The sequence below is a fragment of the Mesitornis unicolor genome, unplaced genomic scaffold, assembly GCF_000695765.1.
Source record: "Mesitornis unicolor isolate BGI_N332 unplaced genomic scaffold, ASM69576v1 scaffold45876, whole genome shotgun sequence".
Classification (NCBI taxonomy): domain Eukaryota; kingdom Metazoa; phylum Chordata; class Aves; order Mesitornithiformes; family Mesitornithidae; genus Mesitornis; species Mesitornis unicolor.
In genome coordinates, this window is record NW_010191222.1 from 26,605 (window position 1) to 49,550 (window position 22,946).

The 22,946-nt window shown below is 37.9% G+C and overlaps 1 protein-coding gene across 1 annotated transcript; it reads right to left on the reverse strand.

The window, feature by feature from the left end:
* Positions 1-230: 230 nt before the first annotated feature.
* On the reverse strand, positions 231-19,094 carry LOC104542381 (solute carrier organic anion transporter family member 1C1-like). The gene is made up of 14 exons (XM_010186666.1): positions 18,984-19,094; positions 18,217-18,358; positions 17,978-18,110; positions 16,231-16,361; positions 15,865-16,011; positions 11,700-11,798; positions 10,655-10,891; positions 9,339-9,503; positions 7,804-7,999; positions 5,331-5,496; positions 3,898-4,079; positions 2,414-2,478; positions 1,245-1,362; positions 231-453 (listed from the first exon to the last, which is right to left on the reverse strand). The coding sequence occupies exons 1-14, from the start codon at positions 19,092-19,094 to the stop codon at positions 231-233; spliced, it is 2,115 nt and encodes a 704-aa protein (XP_010184968.1).
* Positions 19,095-22,946: the final 3,852 nt, after the last annotated feature.

The window sequence follows — 22,946 nt, forward strand, 5'->3', positions numbered from 1 at the left end:
CAAGAGGATGAGAGAGTTCCCCAAAAATTTGAAAACCTTTCCTTCCTATTGTTTCAACTGAGGAGAAGAAGAAGATAGGGTAAAGTTAATTAAAAGGCAATGTTTCAGATATACCTCTTTGAACCCCTAAAATGTGAACTAGATGTCAAAGTCAGTAATTACAATCCTGTTGTGCTTAGAAAATACTGAAGCATTGGTAAAGTTATGAAAAGACCTTGTGGGATTTTTTTTCACATATAAGTTTCCTCAGTCTCCTCTGAGGTTCTTGCACCAGGAAGAATGTCTTTTCTGTTGGCAGTATCTGGTTCTTTGCTGGTTGATATTTCTGTATTTTTAATATCAGTCATCTCTTTGCCATCTGGCTTGAAGCGTTTCGTTACTAAAACAAAGAGCGCTATATATAAGAGACAGCATCCTGCCCGTAGTCCTGCAATGAGGCCAAGATACACATTTCTAGAAAAAAAAAAGGTCACAAAAGATGTTTATATTAATAGAGTTTGCCAATTTCAAGTGGAACCAAGTCAGATATCACATACACTTCAGCAAAGCCATCTATTCTCAGCCAAGTATTGCTCCAATTGCTGCACATTTTGAGAAATAACAGACAAAGCAAATAATCTCATGATATTTAGCTCCAAGCAGGTTCTAATCAGGTCCTACACTCACAGCAGAAATGCCTCCTGTCTGAAGAGTGCTCCCATTTAACAGACTGTATTTTAGGGCTGAGATGAGAGGAGCTGCACAAACTGAGACTTTTTACCTGTTGTCCCAGCCTTCCCTTAGCCCCTCACAGGCAGCACTCAGTGCTCCTGGCCATAGCTCTCCATGCACCATCAGTTATTTGGGTTCCCACTCCAAGTGGATTTTGTGAAGTCTCTTATACATTAGGAAGAAGAGAAATGAGGAATGAGGAAGGACATCTTCAGTGCTACACTTACTCCATGGTTTTTCAGTCTCCTACAAACCCGAAGCACCACAGAGTACTCAGTACACTAAGGCTTCAATAAAGGAGCTAATACGAGTGATGTAAAGCAGTCTACTGCAATGTCATATATCAGACTGAATCAAAAATTTTTTGGCTTATTTGATCTATTAAGGCCTAGTCAAAATAATGAGTTTCAGTGTTTTTAGTATCCTAATCAGTCTATTGACGACTGCCACATGCAAGGTATGTTTTGGTCCTTGGTGCTCAAATCTGTCACAGAAGACAAATTCCCAACCACTGACTGAAGATTTCAGCTTACCTGAATGCTTTCGTGTCATATACTCGGCAAGATCCAGATCCTCCACAGTTTTTTGCCCCCCATTTCAAGCAGGTCTCATCTATCAAGGCTCCAAAATAAATAGGGGCTGGGAGTCCTCCTGCAAAGAAAATACATATTACATGATCTCAACATTAAGATCTCAATGTTTAACATCATAGTAAAGAAATGAGGAATTGAATCTCAGGGTTTCTGAATTATGGCTGCATAAAATGGGACTAAACATCCAGCTCCAGCTTTTGGCATTTTAATTAGAATGGCAACTTTTGTTTAAAGAAATAATACAACCAGTATTTCTTTTTCAGTCCCCCGGTGTAGAATTACATGCTATGACATATTAATATTTATGCATGCCAATGTATCTATTCAGGCATTACACATCAGTTTGCCATTAAATAGGGGTTAGCTGAGTGCAAAGGGCTGAAATTAAGCACTTGCTGAAAATCAACTAGGTAATAAGTGTACTGCTTTTGTAGTACTAAAGAATTCTTTTTAGACATTCATAATGCCTTAATATAATCTGTAAGATGTTTCAGGGATAATGTGCAGTTTTGTGAAGAACACTATTTCATAAAACCACAAGACTGATTCTCTGCAGCTTTCAGCTAAAATATGTAGATTAGAAGAGAGATTCAAATGGCTGCTTGGGCTTGTCTGCATGGGGAAGATTTCAAAAATGAGCAGACAACTGAAGATATGGCAAGGTTTGCTACATGTCCAAAGACTTGAATGATTATTTATTGCAGATAAACACAAGAAAGAAAATAATAGGCACAGCATATGGTAGCTCTAAGTGAAAAATGGCCAGCAAAAGGGAGCATAGGTGTTAAGGATATCCAGATTATTCAAGCTCAGGTAGTTGTGTCTGTAGATAAAAAAAAAAAAACAACTCAAAAGTACAATGCCATTTCCTTGCTTTGCCTGATTTCTTTGCTCTTTAGAAAAACTCTGGAGATAATAATAATATGTAACTACATACCAGGAAACATGTAGCAAGGTCCTCCAAACATTTTGCAATGCATAGTCTGCTTAAAAAGAAAAATTCTGGAAAATTTATTTTGTTTATTTTGTTTGCAAGAGTATTGCACTGGTCAGCTTTGGTCTATCTGTTTGACTACCTACTTGAATCCCACAAAGAAACAAAGTTTTACCTAGTATTCTACCACCTAAAGTTTCAATCCCAACAGCAAAGGATTTCAGGTCTGGTGAAACAGATCTAAAAAGGAAACAAAAATAGTACATTGTTTTTGGAGAACACCACAATTATGTAGCTATAGCCATCCCATGAATATCCATATGTTCCCCATTGCAAGAGTATTGTGGCTCAACTAGCATAGCTCACTCAAACTCTAATTGAAAACATTCACAAAAGTTACAGATTCAATGTAGAGCCTCCTTCCATTGACTTCAGTGAACAAACTCTCACAGAAATAAATGGGAGAATCTACAGAAATAGATCTTGAACTCATCGAGAACAGGTTGTAAAGACTTTTGGGAGAGGATGTATGGGAAAATTAAAGCAAACCAACTAAAAGTAGGCAGTTCATGCTCATAAGTTAAGATCCAAGAAGCTGCCTTGCTTGAAGGGAGTGTATTGTACAGTGGTGAACAGAGGGAACAAGGCTGTGCAGTCTTTGCTAGTTGCATCCAGTTAAAACCCACCTCTGCCTCTAGGACTTTACAGAGACACAGTGACTGTGAGTTACCTGTCTACAAAAGCACCTCATTCCTACCAGTGGAGAAACAGCTTGTGTCCATCATATGAACTGGAAGAATTCACATAAATCAGATTGGAGGGGTGAGCTGGCACAGGGGCAGGGGGGAGACCTGCTTCCTGAACTGTAGTCTATACACCAGAATATCATCTTTTCAGCATTAACATGAAAGGCTTCTCGTTACACTCATTATAATTACGAAATCTTTGCCTGGCAAAGTTAGCCTTGTCTATAATCCAGGCATGTAGTCAGAACGGCTGCACTTTGAAATATTGCAGAAGTATCAGCAGCTTAGCAAAGAGAGTTATCTAGTCATGTGCACTGACTACTGAAGATTGCATTTCACACCTGAGCATGAGTGGAAAGAAATTTCCACGTGAAAGGCACAGAACATTGTCTTTTCTTCTGAGTATAAAATAGCAGTGCTGCTTTACAACTGAAGGAATAAAAAATTTAAAAAAATGCTGCTGACAGTTCTGTTTATACAAGCTTGACAAAAAATGAGAGTATCAGACTTGTCACAGCACAAAAAACATTCTGAGACAACAAGGCTTAACAAAGGTGAATGTTTTTCTCCTGAGTAATGTGAACAGCATAGTCACCTTGAATATGGCTTAGCACCGCATCTTATTTCAAGTTCATTGCTGTGTTAAAAACATCCCTGTCATTGGAAGTGAAAATGAATGTTCAGGATCAGCATAAGGCCCTCCCATTTCATCACCGAAGTATCTATTCAGCCTTTAATTGGAATCAAATTGGTGGACAGACATTTTGCCGTGCCTCTGTATAGAGCTGGATTTCAGAGTACAGGCAAGGATTCAGAGCCCCAGTTTGAGCTGCATGCCATTCCTCACAATAGGAATGAAATTGTAGTTCTTTTTCTCCAGGCTTTAGGGTCAAAGTAAGGTACAGTAATTCACCTAAACATAATCATGTATGTAGGAGTGCCTCCTAAGGCTAAAATAAATGCACACGCAGCCTGTAATGCTAAAAAGTAGGGAAATGATTTGGTACAGTTCTCTCTTTGGCATTGTCCCAAAACTGCAGAGGAATTGCCAAGTCCATGCCCTTGTCCTTCCACACAGCTGCAATTGTGAAACACCTGAAAGGAGAAGATGAGAAGAATAATCTATTTAGTCAGAATTCAGTGGCACAAAACTATTTTAGTAGCTAGATTTTTCCCTCCCCATAACAGGCAGGCTGTTGTTTATTCTGAAAAAACCTCCCTAATGATCTTTGCAGACTGATGGCCTAGGTCATTGGTATGCTCCAGCCACTCTGAGCTGCTCCAGAGACACAAAGCAACTGTGACTCTAGCTTCAGCTATTGCTAAGACAGAAGGTGCTCTGTGTATGCTTAAATGGGTCAAAGCTATAAAATTCAGATGAGAGCTGTTACCCAGCTATTCTCTTCAGGAATCCTCTGAAGTAGATGAGTAACAATAGAAATACAGAAGTGGACCCAACAATGCAATCATGCATATCTATCATTATGTATCTAAAACGGCATTTGGCACTGGATCAAGAGTGGGCTGCTTCATAGCCTTTGAAGTCAGCATGGGACATGGATTTGAAAGCCAATTCCCCTGAAGTGAAGCAAGAGAATATTGCTGGGCTATATGAATATAAGCCTGAAAATATTTCTTGTCTTTTTCAGTGATGTTACATGAAGATAATTTTCCTTCTGCCAAAAGATAGGACTATGTGCACACACTTCTGCAAACGCACTGTTTTTAATAGTCTTTCCCATGTAGGATTGTTTGAAGTCCTGGAAATGGCTTTGCTGCTGATACACTTAATGAAATGACCAGATGTATATTTATGGAACCTCTTGGCTGTACAATTTAGAATTACGACTTGCTTTCCCGAACTAGGACAGCTCAGGAAAGCAGGCAATTCCAGTATGATCTGTAACAGTTTCTGAAACCAGCACTCACAATTTTATATAGGTCTGCTACTCACGGGTTGACACCACAGGATTTTGCTAGTGTAACAACCAGACTAGTAAAGGTTTCCTAAAGCAAACACCTCTTAGCTGTGTTGCACCTATGCAGTAAGAGATCTACTGAGAAACTTAAATCCAAATATATCTTCATTCTGCCAAAGAAAGTAAATCTTAATCAAAATAAAAGCATTCAAGAGATGTAAGTTAAGAGTCTGAGGTTTTCACTTATCTCAGCCCAACTCTTTTAAAAACCTTCCCTGCAACCTTGCACTCACTCAGCTTCTGCAATGTGAAACTATACAGAATGGACATTTGTGTCTACAGTATTTATTAATCACAAAACCCCCCAAAAATAATAGATGAATAACTCTAGCTATAGCTATAATCCTCTATTCACCTATATAGTTACCATATTCTTTCCTGTTCCAGTTGATGATTTACAACCTGCAAAGCAGGCTGTCATGTAAGTGATCCCATTATCCCCACATACAGGGTCCCACTGATCCGGTTTGCAGCCGCAGTCAGCATTGCAACTGGCCATGAAGCTGGTTTTGGGGGAGGAAAGATATTTTAATCTGAAGGAAAACAGAAAGAAATAAAAAAACATTTAGTAGAATTATACAGTAAAACAAAATATCAGGGAGTAGGCAGGAAAAACATGGAGAAGTGAAGAAATAAACATGGACAGGTATTTGCTACCATCCAATAGACTCTGAAGTTGTCATATGGAAACTAAGCAAATTCCAGATAAACAAAGATCTCTTGAGATTTTTCTTCAAGAAATAACATTTTTAAGGATTATTTCTGAAAAGGCATGGAACTCACAAACTTGGTATCCTTGGCTGGGAAGGAATATTTGGTATTATTTTTTAATTTCGAAGCTCAACCAAAGAAAAAAAATCATACTTAGACTCTTTTACCATCTGTAGACAGGCCATGTTTTCCTTTACAGTAGATATCATACAATATCTGGGTGCTAGAAGTGATATAAAACTACATAAAACTACAGCAGCAAGATGTCCTTGACACGTTTTTTCCACTGGTTAATGACAATGAAAGCTGCATGAGTCTGAGTGACAAGTGCTGCTTGTCTCAGCTTTGACAGTATTCAGCAACAGCCCTGCACCTGGGACAGTCTTGAGCCTCATTTGATATCAGATCTAATTTCTTGTTGTATATTATCATGGGCTTTACAGCTTCCACTTTTACCAACATTTCTGTAAGAAACATCAAACTCAGGCCCCAGTGAGCTTAATTAACTAAGCAGATGACAACTAGCATTGAGAACACAAAAAGTGGCCAGGGACTCTGAGAACTTGGTAGCAGAGCTCAGTTTTCAGAAAGTATTAGGAGTCCACCATCTACAAATCACCTCTGTCTTGAAGTGGCTCATGATTTAAAGGAAAAAGTGTTCAAAATTTGGCTTTTCTTCCTCTCTACCCTTCAATCCAAAACACACCTCAAGGGGGTACATTTCTCTTAGGTCTTTTAGAAGGCAAAACAACTGGGAGGTTTAGCCCTTGTTAGGCTGTTGCTGGTCTTCAGACCACAAATTGTTAAACTGGTAAAACAGCATGTGACTTGCTTGACCAGAACAATCCTAGCACATATTAAATTCTCCAGTCTCAATTCTCCTGCAGAAACTAAATTACTCTTTCAGTACTCACTGTGTTGATGTTTCTGCTTATTTTTAATTCACTCTTCAGTATCAGATGTTTCCCTCAATCAGAGCCATCTGCATTGCACAAACCTCTGTCGTCTTTTATGTAACTAAGCTTGAAGCTGAATGGGGATTCAGGTTTGCCAAGACAACTGAGATATTTCCCTGAACATAGGCTCAGGTTCAAAAAACACAGATCTGAGTTTCTGTCTGAATCGAACATCTAACAGACCCTGCTGGATTCAGTTTAATCCTCTAAAATCCCTTGAAATTTCTTGGACTATATTGAGCTGAATTTGAACAGTAGGCAATTGTGTCAGGCTACTAGAGTCAGAAAAATGCTCTCAAGAAAGCATGACCATGGTTCTGGAGAAGGGAGCATCTGTTTGGGCAGCACGCGCTCCTGACATGTCCACCTTCTACCTCACAGCTGAGAAAATGGGCACAGGTAGGTCAGCAGCTCCAGATACAAAGGGAGGCTGTAACTTCCCATGCAGGTTGAGAAGTACTGATCTAGAGGATGGTTCCTTCCAGAGGCAAAGTCAATGGGGAGTCACTTTCAACACTTTTCTAGATCCCATACTCCATATGGTAGGAGGAGATGAGCTTTAAACTAAAGCTTTGAAATAGAATATAACAATTTCATTTGCCAGTGATGAACTTCCTCTTAAGCAGTGATTTGCCAGACTATAGAGGTAGATTGTCAATAGTCAGCAATAAATAATTTAGAAAAAGAAATTTAGAAAATTTTAAACTACATTTAGTGTATTCTGCACATCCTCAGCACTAGGTATTGTATCAGCTTGACAAGTCTACCTCAAAATGTAAGATTTTCTTGAGTGTATCACCATCAAAGGAGCAATAAAATGATATAATCACAGTAGCTCCATTGTAGATGAAACCTCACTGATTGACACTTGCACATGCCAGTTTCAACAAAAATTTGTTTTCTTTAAACAAACATATATATGTATTATTGGGTTTTATGCAAAAGATATAGTAATATGCTACAATATATCAACAGAGAAGCCACATTTCAGAATTTATCCAAATTAAAATAAAAATGTTTCCTAGAGTAGGAGGTTTGTGGCCCCAATGAGTTTACAAACCCAGATTAGATTGTGAAAGTAGAGGAATACAGGTGCATACACCATGTTCTGCACAAGGCAGAAAGCAACCATGGGAAACAACACAACCAACACAAACCCAAGAGGATACAAACCCAGAGTAGGGTGCTGTTAAACCGGCCACCCGGAGCACCTCACAACCGCATGTAAAGTACAAGAGGTTTAACAAATATGCTACTATAAAGGTGATGCATGCGAACTTTGTCATTTCAGTTATGTGAAGTTTGAATTTCTTGATCAGAAAGCCTCCTAGAAACATCCCCAGAATTGTGATGGGTAAAAGTATCACACCTGCAAATAGAAGGTAACAAAATTGTTAACTGCTGTGACTTACATTGATCTTTTTTAGAAGAAATATCTGACTCTAGTAGTTACCAAAATATCACATACTGACCTATTTTCAGACTGATCCTTTGAGGTTCTAAGTATTTTTACGTCATTTTGCTTACTTCCTCATTTTCTTTCAAGTCATGTTATGACTTAAAAAGCTTAGTTCCTTGACATTCTCTACCTTTTTATTATATTGTTTGTATTCATATTGATACAATAAAACCTATGCAAGTGCCTGTTAGAAAATGGAGTAGATGAGATGAATGTCTTAGCTCATGGGTACTTCTTCATCTAAAGTTAAACATTAAACTTTCTGAAAGTCAGGAAAAAAAATCTCCAAAACAAAACATGAAAGGAAGCAGTGTCTGCTTTTGGACTGGATTCTGTTTTGCTCTGAGACTGAATCATGGAAAGATTTGCATTTAAATTTAATCTGTTCAGCATTTCACAGACTCCAGCCCTAATACTTACATGCTAAATAGAGAGCTTTCACAAGGTTTTATTGTGAGGGGTTTGCCTTTCTCTGTGTGTTTTTTTGGTCAAGTTTTTGTAAAACTTTCCCTGCATCCAAAAAAAGATAGAAAAAAGCATGTTCTTCCCTCATTTGTAACTGCCCCATAGCAAAGCAGGCTGCCTTCAGATTGAAGTAATGGAATATCAATTCTGCGATGACCTCAAATGCCCTGGTTTTCTTGCCAGGTTATGAGACCATATTAATCAGGGTAAGATTAATATTATTTCAGCAGTCTTTTTTTTTTTTTTTTGGTAGAACACTACAAAGAACTTATTTTTGAGGGAACTGGCAAATAGAATAAGAGCTTTGATCTAAAAGAGATTACTCAAACTTTTACAGTTTGGTTTCTTAGTGCTTATAAAAACTGTATCTGTAATCAAAACAGAAGAACATTTATACTGATTTGTTATTCTGAAAAGGAACATCACATATTTCATTAGACATTTTCTAAATTGAATGTTTTTTATCTTCTACTTGTTACTTAGTTGCAGTTTATGTGTGAGTTTGTTCACAAAAATGACACATTCATAACCCAAATCTCACTCTGATAAAAACTTCAGCCCCCCAAAAATCTGCTCAGTTCTAATAATCATCTACCTCACTAAATTAGGAAAACCAGGAAAATTAACACTAAAATTAACATCCATTTTCAAAATACTTTAGGAAAATTAATAAACCACTACATACTTTTTTAAACTAAAAATTTCACAGAAGCTCCTCCTAAAATGGAAGGTAAAAAGAAAATCTTCCTTTTTGACAGTGGAATTTAAAAGAAAAAGTACCTACCAATTAGAAAGATGGCCCTTGCCACTGATACATTAAATTGCTGCTCCATAAACTTTGTCTCATAGGTTATCAAGCCAACAAGAGAATTGTACTGCAGAATAGTGAGAAAGATGAACACCAGGAAAATTGGATTTCCAAACAGCTTCTTCAGAGCTGGGAAAAAATCTGCAATGGAGAGGTATATGCTGTACACCCTGCTAAACAGAGAAAAGTTGTTTTGACATCCTTGATATAATAAAACTAACTTTAATTTAATTACTGGCTGTATTGCAGGTTATAATTCTTCACCTATCAAAACATATGCTTGCTCAAGTGAGAGTTTTCCTCATTGCCAACACGTGACATACAGGAGCAGCAAGGCTGAATGGCACAGTGGATGCTGAACAGGAAATAAGAAGTCCCAGATTACCTTGTGTGTGACACGGGACTATTCCTCAAGCGCACTAAGGCCCTGAAACACTGGTTCCTAATTCCTGTGCAGGAGAGTGTCCCTAAAGGAGCATTAAGACTCTCTACAAGGTACCAAGTGAAAGTTTGGTGCCTAAAGCAGGAGCCTTCACAAACTACATGAGAGCCCCACTTGAGATTGATATTCAGAGAAAGGGAAAACCTGATCCAGCAAAAGGCTGGAACCTTTCCTGAGTCCCTTGATTAGAGCATTTAAGTTCATGAAATTAAAGTGAAGGCAAAAACCTGCATTTCACTTGTAGTCTGGCTGTTGGCACACTTGCCTACAAGATAAGAGTTCAAAACACATCTGTCATAGTTACTAAGGGGTGTAGATGCATAGAAGCAAACAAATAAAACCCATGGAGGAGTTCAGCAATGGATAGTTGGTCCTGATATTGCTTCATGAGGTTAATTTAACATCACTTAGCTCATACACCGGAGATATGAATCCAGTGAAACTTCCCCAACTGTTAATGTAGTACTTAGTCGCATGTTTCCCTGCCACATGTTGGCCTCAGTGAAACAGTGGATTGGTCATTAATGAGGGATGGGATGTTTTCCCCACCTCTTCCTTCATGATCATAAGATTATAGCTGTAATATGTCATATGACAACTGACATGTTAAACTGAGGATCTCTGGTGTTCAAAGCAACAGCAAGAGCTTTTTCCAGCTGTCTGATATAAGAAGACTGAAACACACCCTTAGCATGTAATTATAATACTACAAATTAAAGGGAGCATTTTCGTCCATCATTTGCACTGTAGAAACATGCATTTTGCTGAGGCTTGTGCAAATCCATGCTCAGCTTGGAATGAACCCATGAGAGAGAATGTGCATGCAAACATTTGAGCAATAATCTTTCACCTTGTACCGCCTCTGAGAATTTCAACTGTGGCTGAGCTGGGGGGTCTATTTTACGGAGATGTCCTTTAACAGGCAAATGGCTAATCTTCAGGTTTAGATTTTCTCCTTCTATTGGTAAGGAGTAAGGCAAAAACCAGAAAGGCAATGAAGCAATGAAGTTGACTACACCACAGATAAGCAATCCGAGCCACCAGGCACCAACCCAACGTGTGTCCTTAGGATTTATGCTGATGGCATCTATAAAATAGAGAAAGCCAGGAAAATAGATTAAATATCATGCAGAGCAACTAAACTTACTATAAGTATCCATATATATATTATTTAAAGACAGGAACAGAGTTGATTTATGTTCATATGAAGAACTGAAATGCAGTTTGTATCAAATCAGTCCCATGCAGTCAAAAATAGATGTCTCCAATTAGACCCATGGTGGCATTTCCTCACCACAATATTCTAACACTTTCTGTGGGAATCAGTGACAGCAAGAGGGGCCTTCACCACCAAACAAGAACTTCCCTTTCCCAGTTTCCCACTGTGCCCTCCTTCTTCCATCTCCAAACTCAACAATTTTTCCATGAATGTCCTCAAATTTTTCCTGGTATTAGAGGTTTGACAGTGATTTGAACAACGAAATGAGTTTGCATACGAATCTTTGTTGCATGCTTTTTAAGAGGACATAACTTCTGCCAAGAGCTGAAAGTGTCCGTGAGCAAAGGCTTTTCACTGTTCCTTCAATGAGGAGATGGCCTTTCACTTGCTCATTTGTTCTCAACTTCACAGGAATGCTGTAACAAGCAGGTAAGCAAGCACAAAAAGAGGTGCAAAATTTTTCTGCAATGGGGGTAGGGGTCTTGCATCAAGGGCTATTCCAGTAACGCTAAAAAGCTGCAGGCATTAAAATGTAAATAGCACCAGCTTTTGAATAGCAAAAACTCTCTAGAGATCTCTCCTTTTTGGAGTAGCATGCTGGGAAGGTGCTTCTTGGCATACAGGTTCCTATACAGAGCCATATTCTCAATTATTGCACCACCCCATGGTCTCTTACCAATATCCACAACACCAATGTCAACCCAGATGCTGGCACAAAACGATCCAAGCAGGAAGCCCAGGGTTGGCCCAAACATGCCTGAAGATCTCACCAGGCCTGTAAGAGAAGGGAAGCAGCACAGAAGAGTGAGCAAAACACTGAGCAGACAAGGACACCACCTTCTTTGAGGGCAAGGAAAGGAGAAAGGAAGGAGGAGACAGAAGAGGGGCTGTTTGAGGATGTCTAAAGGGAAGCTTCTGAGGAGCAAGAATATAAACCATAAGCTGTCAACACACTAGCTGTGATGTGGAAGCAGGCTCCTTCACCTGCACAGGGCTTTGCCAATGTGAGTGCTATCTCACATGGACCCCCATGTGCATTTCGTTGGTAAGATTGGTGTCTTGGAAGGAACAGGAAGAAAGAGGATATAATTGCAATTATTTTTATTCCTCCTTCTCCCTACTTCTCTCCTCTTATTTTTGTAGTTGCACTGTTCAGCTTGTGGTGGTTAACTAATGAATATGTATCTCTAGGCCTATTGGAGGTATCAGATGTCAACATGCGACTCTACATCTTGGATGGAATCATATTAGCATGACAGGAAAAACAATATTTTCAGCAGGCAACAAGTAGATAGAAGTGTCCCTCTGTGTGATCAAAGTTCACTAGACAGAATCTTTGTTGATTCATTAACACCAGATTGAGCAAATCAGCTAACTGTTGCGTTAATACATATTTATGTGGGTGTAAAAAAAATCAAGAAATCTAGTGATCAAGTAATGACCTCTTTAAAAGCAGCTTTCAGTTTCGCTACTGGCCTCACTGAGGCTGTCATTTCCCACTCTGTCTCTGCTTACAAAGGAGATAACATGGGGTCAGAAGAAGGTGGGATTCCCCTAGGAGCAAATGAATAAGCTGTGAAGGCTAGCAGAAACCTAGGAAGCTAGGTCTGCATTTTACTGGCTGGGTACGTAAATACAGTGCAATTTGATTTTGGTGGCCACTGCTGGCAATTAACATAAAATTAAAATATCCTCAAAATAATTCAAGCATAGGTCCTCACATTCTCTCATCACTTGTGTTTATCTGTTGAGTTTAGCTGTAAGGGAGTAACAGTTTCAAAAAAAGTCCATTGATTCAGATTTCTGAATTCTAGCATGGAACTGCCACCTAGGAGCTGTTTAGAGTTGCAGAAGGCTTAATTATACTGGAAAAAAAGGAATTCTTGACCAAGTGCCTGTCAGTTCTTGCCCACATTTGGCACTATGCTCTGTAAATCCTACTGTGGTGTTCTACCTCAGATATTTTTCCTCTCTTGGTTACACAAACTCTCTTATGAATATAGAGATTTCTTAGCTTATGATCAAGGAATTCTGTAATAAATTCTTACAACATAATTTAGCTATATTTTCTTTTCATTTTTGCCTCATTGCTCCAATTGCATATTGCTTTCATTTAGGTCTCTCATTTTACTTCATTGGAAGATCTGGCCTTTTATACTAAAAATAACTGACTTCTGCGGAGTGAGAATTTTGACACTAGAAGCCAGGAATTAGCTCCTTATGCTTATTTATTAGCTAGTCTAAAGCAAAACCCACTACTCAGAAGTATGCATGCTCATCTCCAAAGTCCAAATACTCAGTGGCAAATTTTGAAAATGAACAGATAAAAACCAGCACACTCATACTAATGGCCTTGTATATTGTATGCAGTGTATTTTTTGAAGCTATCATAAGCGATCAGATAAGGGAAGAAGAATATGTACAATAATTTTGCGTATGTATAGTTTTAAAATTAAATTTCACATTTACATACCCTTTAAATTAAAAATAACTCTACAAAGATAATATGCTTGTATTGATAAGACAAAACCAAGGAAGTTCACTGTGATATTTTCTTAGCATATTTTTCCTTTGTATTTTGTTCTTTGTAATTCACAAAGAGACTAAACCACAAACAGTAAATCATGCTAACTTATCAGTTAAACAGCTACTGCATATTGACATATCTCAGTCAAGTCCTTGTATTGATGATTAATTCAGTATGTAACATGTATTAAAATTTACAACATATACTGGTCTCAGTATATGTTGAACCATGAGTTCAACAGATACAAGATTTTATGCTAGTGCTCAACTCAGTGATAAAACTGCATTTATTCAAAACCTCTGCTTTGGTAAGAAAACCATGGAAGTGAAGTACTCTTCATTAAATATCTTTGTCTATTATTTCTCTTACATGATAAGTCAACATGTCAACATTTTCAAATAAAATAAAAAATTAATTTTTAAAATTGACTACTGAAAGCTTATTAGTGTAGGTCAAATCTTCATATAATTGTTGGCAACTCTTCTATAGGCACCTAACCAGAAGCAAAACATCTGAAGACCATAAAATACCTGAATAAACTAGGCACTTATCATGGAGGAGTATTTACGGAATAATGTCTCAGCCAGAGCAGGACCTCAAAGGTCACTCTAACAAAGGCCTATCTCAGAACAACGCAAACCACTGACATCCTGACATTTCTATCTCTTGACAAATGTAAATTGCAATAGACACAGAGGATCAAATCATTACACCTTACAGTCAAATTGAGTACTGACCCTATGCAGAACAGGTTTTCAGGACTGAATATGGTGTACAGTGCATTGTACCACCTCAGGACCATCTTGGCGGCTTGGTAGAACTATGTAATTTTAAAAGGTTCTGCAAAACTCAGTCTGAGAACTACAAAATTTCCTGAAAAAAAATCATTTTCCTGTCTCACAGAGTTCTACAGAAAAGCTACTATCCTCTACTAAGTTGTATAAAACATCTTAACAAAAATGCTAATTTAGCTTATTCTGTTTCTTCCTACGGCAGCTCTGGTTCTATTGCTCTCAATTGTCATCGGCACTACAACTCTGCCAAGATTTTGATGCATTTTATTGACACCTAATAATGTATTCTATTGACACTTAATACAAAGCTGTATGGAAAAAAAAACTATTTCAACATTAACTATTTTTGCAAATCGGGTCAGTCCATCAAAATGGTATGAGACTTAAAATTGCTATTCAGAATGTTCTAATGAAATATTTTAATATTCTGTAAATTAAATATTTTATTTCACTTACATGACCCATACAAATTTTTGTTTTGGTTAAATCCCTACTATTCTTTGTGTTTACGTTATATTTTTAATCTCACTTCCATAATAGTCCCCAACCCATCACAACCTCTCCCAGATCAGATTCTGACAAGAAAGAATTTCAGCTGAACTTTTAAAAAATACCTTTAATCAGGAGATCAGAGGCAATTGCAAATATTTTGGATAACTGCTGAGTAGAAATTTTGTTTTTTGTTAGCTCCCTACACAATACCTCCATTTTCTCCCACTTGTAGATTTGCTTATCCCCAGATGAAGACATTTGCAATGGCCTTACCCTGTAGCATTACATACTGAGCTTTTCCTAAAACTGTCTTACTATTTTATGACTATTTCAACTTCACCAAGTTTACTTCAGGGAGCAGTTTTGACCTCCTTCAGCCCCAAGAACTGTTATTAAATCAGTTTGGCAATAAATTAACAAGCCTGAGTATAAGTCTTTCTATCTTGGGCAATAGGCTATCTTCCATCAAAACAATAACAACAAATTCTCAATTAGAAGGAATTAGTTGCAACACCTTCGCAGAGGTTTGGTTTTCCCTTTGGTAAGTAGTGGCTTTAAAAAGCTTTCATCAGAAGTGTGCTGCATGTGAAATTCAGAAAGTCAGGTAAAAGCTTCTGAAACACATTTACATTATTGTGATTACTGATCCCTATATCATGGATAATTCTCTTCTCTGTGAAACAGTGGTTAGGAAGAATTTTATCCTGTGAAGATGTGGTACTGAAGATATGCCAGATAAGACAGATATGACTTCTCACTTTGGAGAAATTAGTATTTGATTATGTTTCTTTTAATCACAGAGAGAACTGGTACATGTAGCAGAAGCTATTTGGGGAAAGCAAAAGGAGCATCTAGGAAATATCCTTTGAAAATAAACATTAAATCTCTTTTGCATTGCTGTTTTGTCTCTGTACAACTCAAAATTACACAGAATAGAGCAGGCAGAATTTTTTTATGAGTATTTGCTTGGCTACAGAAATGTTAAAGAAAAGAATGTTTAGCATAAAGATCACTCATTTGCTTATTACCTATGTAAAATGCTGAGTTTTCTTCTTTAGAAAAATCATCAATATATGAAACCCCCAGTGGCATAACTGGTGCTTCCCCAATTCCACGTAAAAGGTTCCCAACCAACACAAAGAGCCACAGATGGGAATTTGTTGTTTTCTCACATCCTGCAGGCCATAAACATTTACATGTCTGTGAACATAATTCTGAAAACAGTTTATCACAACAGAAAAATAAGATAAAATATGTTTTTTTAATAATCATTATAGAGTGGGTTTGTGTATATCATGGTTTCTAATAGCGGTTTTACTGCTTTCCAGTAAAAGAGGATGTATAAAATGGGGACAAGCAGAAGAAGGGAACTCAGCATCAGAGCTTTTGCTTACCAAAATTTTTCATTGTGCTTGGTGTTTCTGTAGCATCTGTGACTGGATGACCCTCAGATGATGCTGGGGAGCAAGCTGATACACTTGTAGAGGAGTTGTCCAGAGTAACAGTTACCCTTTCATAATTATAACTGGAAAACAACTATGTAAAATACAACTGACACATGAAAGACTCTGCTTTGTAGCAAGTGTGTATGAGCCCTGTGTTCATACATGTTCATTCCTGTTACATGCCAGCAAAGTAGAGGGGAAACCCATTTCCAGTGTTTTCACTTAAAAAAGATAGGTATCTTCATACCTTTTTCAAAATGCTCTGACTATTCTAACCCAATTATTATCTTAAGCTAGAGAGCAAAAATACCTGCTTCCAGGGCTTAAGATATCATTCTAAGACTGAAGGACAGAGGCAGAGTCCATCCACATCTGTCTACATACAACAGTGCTGATGTTTTTCCATATCAGCATCAGTTTCTTAACTATGTGACAGACATGTAACACAGAGATTTCTGTTCTAGTTTAAAAATAGTTACCTAAGGATCTAGTAGTAACCTGTCTCTGTAAACAGATTAGCACGGGCTGCAAAACATGTCAGTATGTCTGTACTTACGCAGCCTACTACAGCAAATCTACTAAGTTAAATTGAAGCCAGCTTGAGTACATTTATGCTATGTTCAGATAAATGGCAAGCAGACATTTCCTCTGACTGTGGAATCAAGTGGTAACCTTTGATATTGTGATGAATGACAATGAGATCCCTGTGGGCACAGGGTTTTGCTCAGTGTTGTGGAGAATGGGTAACCTTTATAACCTGGCTGTGAGTTTGGGTTAAATCAGAGATTGCTATAGTTCTGCTTCTGGCCTGGGCTGACCCTGCAGTGCAGGTTCACAGAATCACAGAATGGTGTGGTTTGGCAGAGGCCTTAAAGATCATCCAGTCCAACCCCGCTGCCATGGGCAGGGACACCTCCCACCAAGACCAGGTTACTCAAAGCCCTGTCCAACCTGGCCTTGAACACTTCCAGGGAGGGGCATCCAAAACTTCCCTGGACAACCTGTTCCAGCATCTCACTGGTTCCCTGCTATTTCACAAGCAGAGTGGTTACTATAGCCACTTTTGATACCATGGTCCCCAAGTATAATTTTTTCCATACCCTCTTTATCTCAGGTATTGGTCTTGGAACTAAAGAAGATGCACAAATAAATATTAATTTTGGAGTGACAGAGGAGTTGTTTCTTTTCTACTAATCAGTAGGGAGGAGGAGAGAAGGATTCAGAACACCTGGAGAGGTATGAAATGCTTCTAACAATTATGTAGGCACTAATGGTTAGATGTGAAGGAGTATTTAGATGCCTCACTCTCTCTGCGTTCAGTGCAGAGAGATAGAAATCATAATTTTAAAGAGCTTAACCACCATGGAGAAAAAAACTTCTTCCATGAAGATTTCATTACAGTTCATTTAAGTATATAAAAAAGAACAACAGTTAAAAAAAATATGTATCTATATATATTCATCCCAGGTAAAAAATTCAACCCACTTTATCCCTAATTATGTTTAAGTTCTGTAGAAACATGGGGTTTTTCTCTTACTTACCTGTAGAAAGTCAATACTAAAAAATCCACCTACTAAAACCTTCCTGTTATCTGAAAGAAACTACTATTATCGAGCTTTTAACTCATTAACTGATTAAAAACACTTCATATGGTCAAGTTCAATTATTGCAAAATGTGAAAAATTTCCATATTTACCGTCCCATTAGGAACTGAGGCATCACTGACAAAAATGCTCCTAATGACATGATGAGACATCCAACAGCAATTACTTTAGGTCGATGAACTCTTGGTCCAAGGTAGCTCACCAACACCATTACCATTAAGTTACCTGCACCAACAGGAGAGAGAACCAGTAAGAATAGAAAAAGAGGCTTTTTTTAAAGGGGAAAAATGTATTAAGAAGCGGTATTTTTCAACTTTCAAAGTACATATACCTATCTCAAAGCTGCCATCAATAATGCCAACAATTGATGATGAGATTTCAAATCTCCTTTCAATTTGACTGGTCATGCTTTTCATGTAGCTTCCAGAAAATCCTTTGGCAAAAAAGGAAAAAGCTAGAGCTCCAAGAAATATCTGAAGAGAGAAAATAATTGAGTTTTTAAAGAAACAATTTTTTTTCATGGCTGGATGGCTGAGCAGCCTACCTAAGAAACACAAAAATCAGATGCTTTGCTTTCTAATTCTCTGTGAAGAGATTCTTCCTATTGCTTTCATTACATCAGAAGATTTTACTTTCTCTTTCAGGATGCCCTCCAAAGCCTTTTTTACTGCACTATAAAAGAAAGTTGACATTGACTGTGTGCACCTTCTACCTTTCTACCACATACCGTTTTAGCTCTCTCCTTCCTTAGGGAAAACTTGCAGCACATAGTTGTTCATTTATTATTTATTTTTATGATATGTCTTATTACTCCTACTTCTCCTGTTCTAAGAAAAACATAGATAAAAAGATATAGCTGCTTTAACAATTACCACTCTATAATAGCATGTCACTAAATGATTCATTAGTAAGATATGGTCTCACTTTTTAACTGTTGTACACATTTATTGACTTCTGTGTGCTCTGAATCACAACCTAGAGCATTGTTTCCAACACATGTAGTGTCAAACAGTACTATGCAGAATTCATTTTAATAGAACTTCAAATTATCATTTTCAGTATTTCAGAGAAATTATGTGGTGAGGGCTCTCCCCATACCTTTAGCTTTGAACAATTATGGCACACACTCTTGGCAGGAACTCTGCTGTCATTGCTATCCTGGAAGAGTGACTTGTCTTTAAGTTGGCCAGCAGTGATTGACTTTTCCATGGTTTTCCTCCTCCAGATCTGAAGATTTTCCTGTTTATAAAAAATATCATTATGATCCACTATTATTTGCATAAGAATAGAGGTTCCAATGTTTTTCATATACACTAGATGATGAGACACTACTTGAGTTTTCTACACATTAACACATTATCTCATGGAGGATGTTAAAGAGCATTCTAAGTATCACTGTAATGAGTTAAGAACTGGTACACCCGCTTTGTGAAATCTGCTCTGTAAAAGACTTCAGGACCTTCTTGGGTAGATGGAAAATTTAGAGGCAACTTGCTGACAATTTTTAGAAATCTTTCTAGAGAAGGAAAGTCTCTAGGCAGCTGGAGGCTAGAAGAGTATGTCAGAGAAATATTCTCACCATGACTGAACCAATTCTTATATTCTCTCTTAGATATCCGTTTTCATCACTGTTCCAGGCTAAATGGACCTTTAGTATGATCCAGTAGGCTCCTGATGTTATGTCATATTTATGAGTATTTTCTCTAACTGCATAATCTATGAATTTGCAGAAATACTGAACACTACTCTGTACCGTTCTGTCAACATTCCTATGAGTAACATTATTTACTGGATAAATGTTTGCACAACAGGACCACAAATGATAACAGAGGAGAAGATAGGGTAAGAGATATAGGTAAAGAAGTATTAAGCAAAAAGAGGGCACTGATTAAAAGAAACAAATAATTACTATCTTTAATTCCACAGGTCCCACAAGTTCCTGCAAGATAGATGATATTTTAATGAGACTGATGAAGTTTTCCATTTGAAAATTGGCTCTGATATAAGGAGTCATCTTAGCTATGTTGGTTCATGTAGATTAAGCTGATCAAGGGAAACCAGCTAAAACAGGGAGATCTGGAATGATAACAAGCCAAAAAGAGCTATTACCAAGTTCCTCTGTTGGAAAACTGGTGCAGTAGTACTGAAATCAATGAGTGAGCTCCAATACATATTGGCACATATATTAGAAGAATATAGAAGAAAACAGGCCAAACAGTTTGTAACATTTCCCCTGCAAGACACTGGGATCTTAGATATCTCCATCTGCTTAATTCCTCTGGGATCTTCTCAGAACTCCCCTCCTGCAGGCCCCAGAGGCCAGCTGACCCATAACTGGAGGCCATTTAAGTGTCATGAGGGATTTTCAACGGTGGGGGCTGCAGGGTAACCTGCAAATGTCTCTCTAGTCCTCTGGAGAGCTCAGCTCTGCCAGCCAAGATGCCCAGGAGCCACCTGGACTCCCTGAGGAATATTCATCCATGACCAGAAAGGACAGCACTCTCTTAGCCTCCCAAAAGCCCCCCAAAAGTTATGTCTAATGATTGTGAATAGACACTAATGTCTAATATAAAGCCTCATAAGCACTCTCACTTAAATTTTGTAGTCTTTAGTTCCAAATCCTACTTCAGTAGGACCTAACAAAAGTGACTATGAAAAGCCAACACATTTATATTTCAGAGTGATTCACATTATATGACATTTCTAAAGGGACCTAACATTTCTTAGACCATTTTTAGGAGCCTACAAATCAAAAAACATTGAAAACAGAAGTTAAAATACTTAAAGTATGCTGAATTCAGATTTACCTAAGTCTTTACAGGATAGGAGCTGAAACACATAGTTCTCTAAAAAAAAACGTACATCCTGCTCTGGCAGGGAGGTTGGACTAGATGATCTTTCGAGGTCCCTTCCAACTCCTAACATTCTGTGATTCTGTGATTCTGTGATTCTTTATTGATTTGTATTTTGCTGATTATTAACTTTGTGAAACATTTGAGTCTGCTAAATAAACAGTTCTTAAATCAGTGACGTGGCCTTCTTTTCACAATATTTAATGTTATGCAGCCATCTCAATAGTCTACCTCAAATTTACATAAAATGTTACACTGTATAAACACTTCTCTTATGCCTAACAACATTTTCTGTAACCACTCTATAAAAATCTGAACTTGGGCAAACCAGTAAATCATTGACACCAATGGTATTTAAAATTAAATTAAGCAAGAAAAATAAAAACAGATTTAACTTATGGCAATTTTTAAAAATTAACTAATGGTAGTAAATAGTTTTTGTACAGAGAGATAAAATGCCCACAATGTTTATCCTTTAAAAAAAACTATTCTGCAGAATTGTACCTTTGCACTTTGTATAATCTCTTTCAAGTTTAGTGACACTGAGATGTGCACAAAGCCTCGTCTGTCCTGCACTAATACCTAATAATTAAACAAACAAACAAACAAGCAAGCAAACAAATGGAAAGACGCAGAAAGGGAGGGTGGGGAGAGATGGTGAGAGGGCAGAGAGAACTTACTTTGTGTCACTGTGGTGTCAGGCTGTTTCTTTCCCGTGCCCTAGGGCTTTCAGGCTTGAAGCCAGCACAACGTCACAGCAAAAGCGCTGCCTACTCCAAGAAGTGGAGCACTCCACCACATTTTTTTTTTAACCTTAGATTTCCTTCTTACAGTGATTGCAAAACTTTCCCACAATCACTGATAAAAACGCTTTGCAAAATAAGTCAGTTTTCTTGTGTTGTCATTACTTTGGCAGCTTACTTGCCAGCATGCCAGCTGTGCCAGCCTCTCCCAAGAGGAACAGCTTGTTTCCTTCACTCTTTTTTTTTTCCTTGAAGTGTAAACACAAAAGCTGCTTTAAGCACCTCTCCAAAGGGGATGCCCCACTAGCCACCCAACAGCATGTTCAGCTCACATGCACGAGCCCTGAGAGAGCAGGCTCAGTTTTTCTAAGCATCTTACCTGCAGCCTGAGTAACCTGCACTTCTTGGTGCCTTTGATGTGGGTCAGCAGAGATACTAAGGAATGACTTAGCTCCTCAAAGTTCATGAATTGTGTATTGACATCTGCCAGTTTTTGAATGGGCCCTTTGTGTCACAACCTCAATGAAGAGGTAGAAGAGGGCTACCCTCATGGAGAGCTAAAGAGAAGCAGATGCCCTCAGGAAATCACAGCCTCCCCATCAGATCCCCTGCCTATAATAAATCAGGATTATTTAACACAACCACGGGAGGTTCCTGCAGGTGCCAGCAGGAGATGTGGCTATCCCTCCAAGCTGACTACAGAAAGGCCAAAGAAAAAGAGAGAGCCTATTGTTCACAGCTAGCCCAGCTCTTGCACGCTAACCAACTGCAACTAGAAAAGCAGCTCTCGCATCCAACAGGGCATAATAGAGAGTCCAAACCCACATAATCCGTGTCTTCTCAAGAGCAGAGTTCTCCAGCACAAGGAAAGATTCTAACCTCACAGTTATTCTAGACATTATCAACAGAGTATCAAGAAACAGTTTTTGGTCATCTGGTTGCATCTAACAGCGTGGTGTTCACTTTTGCAGAAACTTGAATTACAAAATCAGATTCACATCTAATTAAAGGACCATTCTAGTTATTTCTAGATATAGAAAAAATAGTTTCATGACTCCAGTTACTTCAGGAACCCTGAAAGGAAAAAGCATTGTCCCACAATTCTCTTTCTTCCTAGTGAAAGGTAACTCCCAAAATACAAACTTTGACAAAGTATGTATGAAAAACATTGATTAGCTTTTTATGTTTAAAAATACATTAAGAGATTTGCTGAAGACTAAATTAACTCAGTGAAATACATGGAAACTTATTATTTAGTCATGAAGGCTAAAAGAAATAGTAAACTTGCTAAGTCCATAAATATGCAAGTTCTTACTTTCCCTCGAAGCTTGCCAGTTAACTGCAATCATTTTATCTGCCAGATTCACACTTGCTATTGGATTTTGCTTAATAGAATTTTAAAAATTTTACTGTTATGATTATATATCTATTGAATTATCATGGGTCCTTATTTAAAGTTTCAATTT